This window comes from Ictalurus furcatus, chromosome 2 (genome assembly GCF_023375685.1).
Source record: "Ictalurus furcatus strain D&B chromosome 2, Billie_1.0, whole genome shotgun sequence".
NCBI lineage: Eukaryota > Metazoa > Chordata > Actinopteri > Siluriformes > Ictaluridae > Ictalurus > Ictalurus furcatus.
This window is the reverse complement of record NC_071256.1, coordinates 35,518,611-35,527,505: the sequence shown is the minus strand read 5'-3', so window position 1 is coordinate 35,527,505 and position 8,895 is coordinate 35,518,611. Positions and strand designations below refer to the sequence as shown.

The following is an 8,895-nucleotide window of genomic DNA, read 5'->3' as shown; positions in this document are numbered from 1 at the left end:
AAGTATAGAACATTACAATGTTCACTGTGAGCAGCCATGCTGATTTGAGGTCACTCTAAACAGGGAAGGAGCTTCCTTGAGAAGTAGCTGAGAAGACTACTCAAATTTTAAGTTGAGGGGGCATTTTCAGTGGCTTTTACCAGTTGTAGATGGGGAATTACAAGTTGCAATTTTTCCCCTCAAACACGGCATAAGGATTTCTAGATGAACGTTTTCACTGTACTGTTGCCTGATTGATCTCGTCTCATCCTCAAGCTGCAGTGGCTGTTGCAACAGCAGCACACCTGGTCAGCACCATATGCAGCAGTCCATCTAGGAAGAGATCATAATGCTTTAGTAGTCACAGCTCATCAGCACTGTACCATTTTAGGGTCATCGGAACATACCTATTGCTAGAAAATGAGCAAGCCTTGTGCTCAGCATCAGAAGGGTCAGACGCTGCTGTTGCCGTCAAGATGCATGTAATGTAGACCTGGCAAGAGAGTCCACGTCACCTTGATATTTAAAGGTGCCAGTTACACTGTAATCAGTCATTACTTACCAAGCTACCATTCCCTTGCTGAAACCTGAATGCCCTCATTTGAAACCCCTGCTTAGCTGCGCCAGTTTGGGGCATGAAGTGGGAACTGGGCGATATGATCTCGGAATCAACCAGGCACCTAGAAGAATTTGCAGTTAGGGTTTTCTGGTCGGCTTACAAATGCACAAAGAGCCCCACTCACCCATAATTCTCAATGAAGGAATATCTGGGGACTGCATTTATGTCAGGGACAGCAGTGGCCACACAGCTGTCTACAAGGACACGCAGAGGCACATTTTTGAACGGCAGTACCGATGCCTCAATATTTATAAGCTCACCCAGGTAGTACTGGTTGGATGGCCTTTCAGATATCCAGTCATCTACAAGAAGAAACTTCATTAGTAACTCATAGTCAAACAAGCAACCAAGCTACAGTTTAACCATGATATAAACCCATCATGAGCTGCAAAGAGAAAACAAAAGGTTCCTCAGTAGCTTGGGTAGAATCATGGGATATCCAAGCAGGCATTAGAGTACTGCTGGGAGCATCACAGAATCTGGAAAGCATTTGAAAGAGACCAGGTTTAGTAGAGTTGTCCAAGTAAACCCAAACAGATTTAACATATGGAACAATACCTTGGACAGTGACACTCAATTGAAATGGGAATACCACTTAAAGGCTCTGAAGCAAAACCAAGGGTAAAGACATAGACCAGTTCATCCTCATTCACCTGAGAAAGAAGTAAAGCAAGCAATCACAAGATTTAAACAGAACCAAGGATTTCTAGAAATAAAGACTTACAGCCAACTTGCTGTTACAGCCATCCAGTTCAGATTCATAGATATGGACTTGAGAAGTAACATTTTCTCCTTTAGTAGCAGAGCCTCCCAGGGTGAGAGCAGCAATATTGACGGGTTTACCATTACCAAACAGATTTTTCTTCACTGCCACATACACTGCAGTCTCATTGCACTCTACTGTTACACTCAAAGAAGAAAGAGAATCAAAGTGCCTTTCAAACTGCACTGGTGGTGCTTCTGAAGTAGCTTGAATTTTCCACAGTCTTGGCCATTGCGCTCCAGCCAATCCAAAAGCAACACACAACAGTACAAAACCACCAACTTCTTTTAATTGCATTGTTATTGAGTCTGAGAATTCTAAGTATACATGTATAAGCTGGCTATTCCATTTTATACTGTATTTCAGGCACACCTTTTAATTATCTTGACATTCTTCTAAACCTGTTGTTTAAGCGTTTGTGCTGCCTCACAGATGACACCAATTAGTATTTTATACTTCTTAACATCTGATTGGTTCAAAATTTATTTTTAGACATTGATGGAGTTTGCCCAATAATGGTTGAGTGGCAGCTCTAACAGTTTATAAGTTACTACTAACTCAAGTGATCCAAAATTACACAGATAAGTCATAAAGACATTTAACAGTTCCTGTGTTTATAAAGAAAAGAAAAAAAACCCTAACTGGTCAGGTATAGTCAAAATATTTATTTATAATGATCTACTCTGTACATCCTCTAATGACTGGAAATCAAATCTAATTGAGGATGAATCAATACATGAACCTTAATCTTTAAGTAGGACCATATCAGCTTTTCCCAGTTGGTTTTACTGAAATAAATCCATATATGCTTGAGAAAACATTATGCTGGAAAGTCATTATAATATACAGATGTAAAGCTGATGTGACTGGCCTGATGTAGAGTGTTTTAATTTTTACAAAGTATTTAACAGCAGTGTGCCTTCTATTAAATGCTATGTAACTCATGGTCAAGATCATGTCAGTTACAACATGAATTGTTGTAAGGTGCTTCAGTGTTGAATCTGCCCACCTGGAAAGCAAATCTTTGACCACTGACCAGGTTCTTTAAGCAAGAGACATCACTGGATTTAAAATGTGCAGTTTGCCCAAAGCTAAATTTGTAGGGATTGCTGGACCTTCTTCAGTTGATGGATGTTCATTGAATTACATTTAAGTATGCAGATTGATCATTTGGAATTTCTTAATTCCAATGGGGGGGGGGGGGGAAGAGAGACTAATGCCATCTCAGGCAGGTTAGATTACAAGAAAAAAAAAAAAAAAAAGTCACTAAAGCAGATGCCTTTATATGACTACAAGCATAACTTAGAAGCTTGCAAGAAATATGACCATCCTTTTAGACTGATGGAGAGCTCTACCCAGTTCAAGAAAGTTGAATTTTGAAATAGAATGACTTCCAGCATAGTATGTGGTATTCCTTCAAGTCTATTCAACTGGGGACACCTGCTTTGAACAATTCAGTGCCAAGCTAGAAACAGTCCCCAACACCAAGAGCCAGAAGGTGTAACAGCCTCCAAATTAAGTGCTCAGGACTCCAACAGTCCCAGTCTAGGCTGAAGACAACTTGGTTTATTTAAGCTTTGTTAATAGCTTTTCTTGGGTAAAGGCACAAATTTGTAGGGACTACATGCATGGAGTGTTCTGGTAAAGTGGATCATTTTGATAACACAATGTCAGTTATTGTCTGGCTAGCCCTCCTAGTTATGCAGTCAATTATTTGCCAGAGCCCCTGCTTGCACACTGCCCATTACAAGACATACCCAATTATATTAGAAGAAACAAGGTGTCACAAGACATACAAGTCATAAAATTTTATTTAGACAGTCATTAGATGAGGACATTTTCCAGAACCATGATCGGGCCAAGGCTCACTTCTTTCTCCAGCTGCAAGCCTGGAAATAAAGGTAAAGTGCATGAATAGGTTACAAAGCTACAACTCCATCAGAATCATAGGTTATGTAGTAGCAATTCAAGACAAATTACATGAACATGGTTCTCCCAAATACCTTGCTCTGATGACAGATCACGACCCTTCCTCAAACCACAGCTACTGCTGCAACAACTGCATACCTGGTCAGCACCATATGCAGCAGTCCATCTAGGAAGAAACAGTAGTGTTAGTCACAGCTCAGCTGCACTGAACCAACACTGCCACGGTCATAGCAACATACCTGTTGCCTGAGAAGGAACAAGCCTTGTGCTCAGCATCAGCAGGGGCAGATGCTGCTGTTGCCTTCAAGATGCATGCAATATAGAACTGGCAACAAAGGGAGAACAAGTTACATTCTGACAGCTAAACAGGCCCATCACCCCTGACCAAACAGTCATCACCTACCCAGCTACTGTTCACATGCTGAAACTTGAATGCCTCCAGCTGAAACCCCAGTTTAGCCGCCTGAGTTTGGGGCATGAAGCGGGAACTGGAATGTGCAAGCTTGGCATCAATCAAGCACCTGGAAGGATTTACACAGTTAGGAATGTTCAGGACAGTTTACAAAGGCTCAAACAAACCTCACTCACCCATGGTTCTCAATGAAGGAATATCTGGGGACTGCATTTACATCAGGGACAGCAGTGGCCACACAGCTGTCTACAAAGACACGCAGGGGCACATGGTTGAACTGCACCACCGATGCCTCAATATTTATAAGCTCACCCAGCTGGAAGACGTAGTCCGAAGGTCTTTCAAATATCCAGTCATCTACAAGAAGACTCATTAGTAACTCATCCTCAAACAAGCAAGCTACAGTTCAACCATGATACAAACCAGTCATGAGCCTCAAGGAGAAAAGGAGACGTTCCTCAGCAGCTTGAGCAGAAGCATATGGAATCCAAGCAGGCAGGAGAGCACTGCTACTCACATTGTGGAATCTGGAAAGCATTCAAGACAGGACAATCACAAATGAGCACATCCTCAAAGTAAACCCAAACAGATTTCGTGGAATTGAGCAATACCTCCTATAGTGACACTCAACAAAAGCCAGAGCACCAGGACTTCTTAGAATGGGAGCACTACTTATAGGTGCTGAAGCAATACCAAGGGTGAAGATATAGACCAGCTCATTTGCAGTCACCTGCATGAGAGATGCAAGTGTAAATTGAGGTCTGATGGTGAGCTTAAAGCAAAACTAAAGTATTTAAAATAGAAGACTTACAGTCAACTTGCTGTTGCAGCTATGCAGTGGGGAGTCATACACAAGGACTTGAGAAGAAACAGCCACCCCTTTGGCAGCACAGCCTCCCAGAGTGAGAGCAGCAATATTGAGGGGTGCACTAGTACCAAACAGGTCTCTTCTCACCTCTACATACACTGCAGTCTCATTGCACCTTGCTGTTACACTCTGGGTAGGAACAGCATTAGACCGTCTTATGAAGTTCACTGGTGCTGGTGGGGTTGGGATTTGTGGTGCTGCTGGAAAACGCCAAGTCAGTTTCTTCACTGGCCTCTGCATTACTTGCTGGTCTTGAGCATCTGAAGGATTTTGAAAGTGCAATCCAAGTGGGGCTACTGCAGGACTTCCACTCTGGGGACCACTTTGTGTCCACTGAGAAGGCAACCCAGCACTCACTTGCAGTGAAGGATGACTTGGCTTGTTAGGTTGAAGCCCAGCAGGAACATTGATCAATCCTGGCCGTTGTGCTGCTGACAACCCAACTGCCAATAACAGTAGCTGCACACCAAACCCCACTTGGTTGAAATCCATTGCTCTTATCAAACAACTGCAAGTACACCACTACTTGGAGAGCACCTCCTATTTATGCAGGCAGGTATTCAAGCGTTTCTTAACATCCTGACGTTCTTCTGAGCCTGTTGAGTTACTAATTGGTCTGCCTAACAGGTGACAGCAATTAGAATTTTACTGCCCCTTGCATGTGATTGGACCAAGTGCTTAATTCTCTTAATTGTCTAGGTCACATGACCTAGCTAAGCAATTTGCCAAACAGAGAACTAAAATGTAACTTTAGTCCTTGATTGAGGATGTGAGGTAAAAAAGAAATATAAAAAACTGAAATGTCTTGTGTTGCCACAGGACATTTATTGTGAGCTGCAAAAAAAAATCCCATACTTGCAGCTTAATTAAAATGTCACAGATTACGTGCATCTTGATGGCAACAGCAGCATTTGCCCCTCCTGATGCTGAGCACAAAGCTTGCTTATTCTCTAACAATAGGTATGTTTCGATGACCCAAAAATGGGACAGTGCAGATGAGCTGTGATTACTAAAGCATGGACTGCTGCATATGGTGCTGACCAGGTGTGCAGCTGTTGCAACAGACACTGCAGCTTGAGGAAGGGACCAGATCAATTAGGCAAAGGTACAGTGAAAATGTGCATCTGGAAATCCTTATGCAGTCTTTGAGGCAAAGTTTCAATTTGTAATTCCCCATCTACAACTAATAAAAGCCACTGAAAAATGCCCTTCCATCTTCTCAGCTACTTCTCAAAGAAGTTCCTTCCCTGTTTAGAGTGACCTCAAATCAACATGACCGCTCACAGTGAACAGTGGGAAGTACTGCTTCTATACTTTCAAATTGGTTTATAGAAGTAGAAAGGTACCAGCAGACACTCAGGCCTGTAACTGAAGGTCCAGTAAAAGTGGCCTTTTAGGAGCTACATGCGTTTGTGTTGGCTCCATGGTGAATTTGTCTAGTAATTCCCATGAGGTGGGAAATTATGTTATTGCGACTTGCAAGGCACCATGAATCCAGCATTAACAAACCCTAGGGATCCAGTGGCTTGTGTAATGCTCACCTTGTTTCAGCACATGACTTGGTTCATGAAGGCTTTGACTGGATGAATTATGTATATTCTGTGGAGTCTGGACTTTGGAACCATGTGTTTTTGTACCTTCAAATTCCAGGAGACTTCGTGGTTTTCTTTACAGCCTTTTCTTTTTGTATGCTACTGAACTTTTGTCTGCTTTTGTCTTCTAGGTTACCAGCTGGCAACATGCGTAACCCTTGGTCCGATCGGGGTTGAGGAAAATGTTTGACTTGTTTTTGAAATAAAATGTTTTTATTACAAGATTTGTGTGTGCTGTTGTGACTTAAATCGAGAGAGAGCTAGCCCTAGCCTTTAATCAGTGTGTAAACATGCAGCTTTATGTAAAATAACAGTTTTTTGCATAGCTTTGTGACAATGTTCATTAAGTGCTACATGAATTTAATAAATTTACAGACCTTCTTATTAAGGTGGTGTGTGTGTGTGTGTGTGTGTATAGATGTATGTATAAAAGATTGTAGAGTTATGTTAACACGAACCAGTCTTGTGGCTTATCACAAATAAATCTTGTGTCCTCTGTGTTCTTTAAAACGAGCACACTTCCAGAGAGCACAGTCAAAACTGCAAACAATTTTTTACACTGCCAAGATTCTGTGTGGAGGTACAACCCCAATAGTTCTGCTAACATGAACCAGTCTTGTATTTCAAACAGCATGGAAGGAGAGCCTCCTGAACTATAGAAAATCTCTTAGTGATGCTAGATCAGTCTATCTCTCTACCTTAAAAGATAACAATTTGAGATTTCTATTCAAAACGGTCGCAAAATTAAATAGGGATAAAACCACCACAGACATAGGCACACAATTATTACATAGCAGTGAAGAGTTCATGAATTTTTTTTCATTGGTAAAGTTGTAAATGTTAGAGATGAAATTCAGGCTATTAAATTCAAACTAGACAGTATTATAACTAACCCTATAGACGATAATATAGCAATATCTGATCAATGTTTAGAATGTTTTACTCTTCTTAGAGAGACCGAACTAGCTTCATTAATCTCTTCAGAGAAATCATCAACTTGCATACTAGATCCTCTACCTACATGTTTCTTTAAACAGATTTGTCCTGGAGTAGTTGAACCACTTTTAAATATAATCAGTTCTTCCCTTAGCACTGGCTATGTACCTAAATCACTTAAATTAGCAGTCATTAAACCCCTGATTAAAAAACCTGACTTTGACCCCTCTCAACTGTCCAGCTATAGACCTATATCAAATCTCCCCTTCACCTCCAAGATCTTAGAAAAGGTTGTAGCACAGCAGCTATGCTCGTACTTACATAGGGACAACATTCATGAAATGTATCAGTCAGGATTTAGGCCTCATCATAGCACAGAGACAGCATTAGTTAAAGTAGTAAACAACCTACTACTAGCCTCTGATCAGGGTTGTGTCTCCTTGCTTGTGTTACTTGACCTTGGTGCAGCTTTTGATGCTATAAATAATACTATTCTCCTTGATAGATTAGAAAATGTTGTTGGCATTAAGGGAACGGTCCTCTCCTGGCTCAGGTCTTATTTGACCGATCGTTATCAGTTCTTAGATGTAAATGGAGACTTCTCCTCGCATACCGAGGTTAAATTTGGTGTTCCACAAGGTTCTATTTTAGGCCCACTGCTTTTTACTTTATATATGCTACCTCTAGGTCAAATTATTCGTAAACATGGAATTAGCTTCCACTGTTATGTTGATGATACACAGTTGTATGTTCCAGTGAAGCCAGAGGACAGACATCAGCTTAATAAAATTGAGAAATGTGTAAAGGACATTAGACGTTGGATGCTAACTAACTTCCTTTTACTTAATTCTGATAAGACAGAAGTACTTGTATTAGGACCACATGTAGCTAGAAGTAAGCTTTCTGATCACATAGTAATTCTGGATGGACTTTCTGTTTCATCATGTACAGCAGTAAAAGACCTTGGTGTGATTATTGACTCCAGTCGTTCATTTGATGCTCATGTTAATAATATTACTAGGATAGCCTTCTTTCATCTCAGAAATATTTCTAAGATAAGAAATATAATGTCACTACATGATGCAGAAATATTAGTTCATGCTTTCATCACCTCTAGACTAGATTGTAATGCCTGTAATGCCTTACTGTCTGGATGTTCCAGTAGGAGCATAAACAATCTCCAGTTAGTCCAGAATGCAGTTGCTAGAGTCCTAACTAGAACCAGAAGATACGACCACATCACCCCGATCTGCATTGGCTCCCAGTGAAATCTCGCATTGATTATAAAATACTATTATTAACCTATAAAGCACTAAATGGTCTCGCGCCACAGTATCTAAGCGACTTTTTGGTTTTCTATGATCCGCCACGGCTACTTAGATCAAAAGATGCAAGCTATTTGACGGTACCTCAAATAGCAAAGTCTATAGCAGGGGGAAGAGCTTTCTCTTATAGAGCCCCACAGTTATGGAACAGTCTTCCAATTAGTGTTCGAGACTCAGACACAGTCTCAGTGTTTAAGTCTAGGCTTAAAACATATTTGTTTACTCAAGCCTACCATGACTAAACTTTCTGTTACGCTAAGCACAGTCCTAATAAACTTTTCTCTCCCTCTCTCCTTCTGTCGAGCCACTTACAATTTTATGGAGATAGTAGAGATTCTGATCCTCTCTGTTCTCCAGACCTGCCTGATCCGTTTCGGATGTCCTACTTGGATGGAGCTCTCATCTACTCCAATTCCAGATTGCTGGGACTACGGCTGCTTCTAAGGCCAAACAGACCATATAAATCCATAAT

The 8,895-nt window shown here is 41.0% G+C and overlaps 2 protein-coding genes across 2 annotated transcripts; both read right to left on the bottom strand.

Annotated features, from left to right (window-relative positions):
- Positions 1-340: 340 nt before the first annotated feature.
- Positions 341-1,497, bottom strand: LOC128617736 (zona pellucida sperm-binding protein 3-like). The gene is made up of 3 exons (XM_053640918.1): positions 723-1,497; positions 542-659; positions 341-472 (listed from the first exon to the last, which is right to left on the bottom strand). Exons 1-3 carry the CDS (start codon positions 917-919, stop codon positions 341-343), a joined length of 447 nt encoding a protein of 148 aa, XP_053496893.1. The 5' UTR covers positions 920-1,497.
- A 749-nt stretch (positions 1,498-2,246) lies between these two features.
- On the bottom strand, positions 2,247-5,482 carry LOC128602850 (zona pellucida sperm-binding protein 3). Its single transcript, XM_053616937.1, has 8 exons — positions 4,514-5,482; positions 4,314-4,432; positions 4,126-4,229; positions 3,879-4,059; positions 3,694-3,811; positions 3,530-3,615; positions 3,365-3,456; positions 2,247-3,250 (listed from the first exon to the last, which is right to left on the bottom strand). Exons 1-8 carry the CDS (start codon positions 5,060-5,062, stop codon positions 3,186-3,188), a joined length of 1,314 nt encoding a protein of 437 aa, XP_053472912.1. The 5' UTR covers positions 5,063-5,482; the 3' UTR covers positions 2,247-3,185.
- Between the last annotated feature and the right edge of the window lie 3,413 nt (positions 5,483-8,895).

What these genes read in the sequence shown, in the direction of transcription:
- LOC128617736 (XM_053640918.1), bottom strand. Translation starts at nt 919, where the DNA reads ATGAAGTTTCTTCTTGTAGATGACTGGATATCTGAAAGGCCATCCAAC. An exon ending in TCCTTCATTGAGAATTATGG is followed by an intron (nt 660 to 722) that starts GTGAGTGGGGCT and finishes AAATTCTTCTAG; the next exon opens with GTGCCTGGTTGATTCCGAGA. An exon ending in AGCAAGGGAATGGTAGCTTG is followed by an intron (nt 473 to 541) that starts GTAAGTAATGAC and finishes CTCTCTTGCCAG; the next exon opens with GTCTACATTACATGCATCTT.
- LOC128602850 (XM_053616937.1), bottom strand. Translation starts at nt 5,062, where the DNA reads ATGGATTTCAACCAAGTGGGGTTTGGTGTGCAGCTACTGTTATTGGCA. An exon ending in GCTGCAACAGCAAGTTGACT is followed by an intron (nt 4,433 to 4,513) that starts GTAAGTCTTCTA and finishes TCTCTCATGCAG; the next exon opens with GTGACTGCAAATGAGCTGGT. An exon ending in TCCTTCATTGAGAACCATGG is followed by an intron (nt 3,812 to 3,878) that starts GTGAGTGAGGTT and finishes AAATCCTTCCAG; the next exon opens with GTGCTTGATTGATGCCAAGC.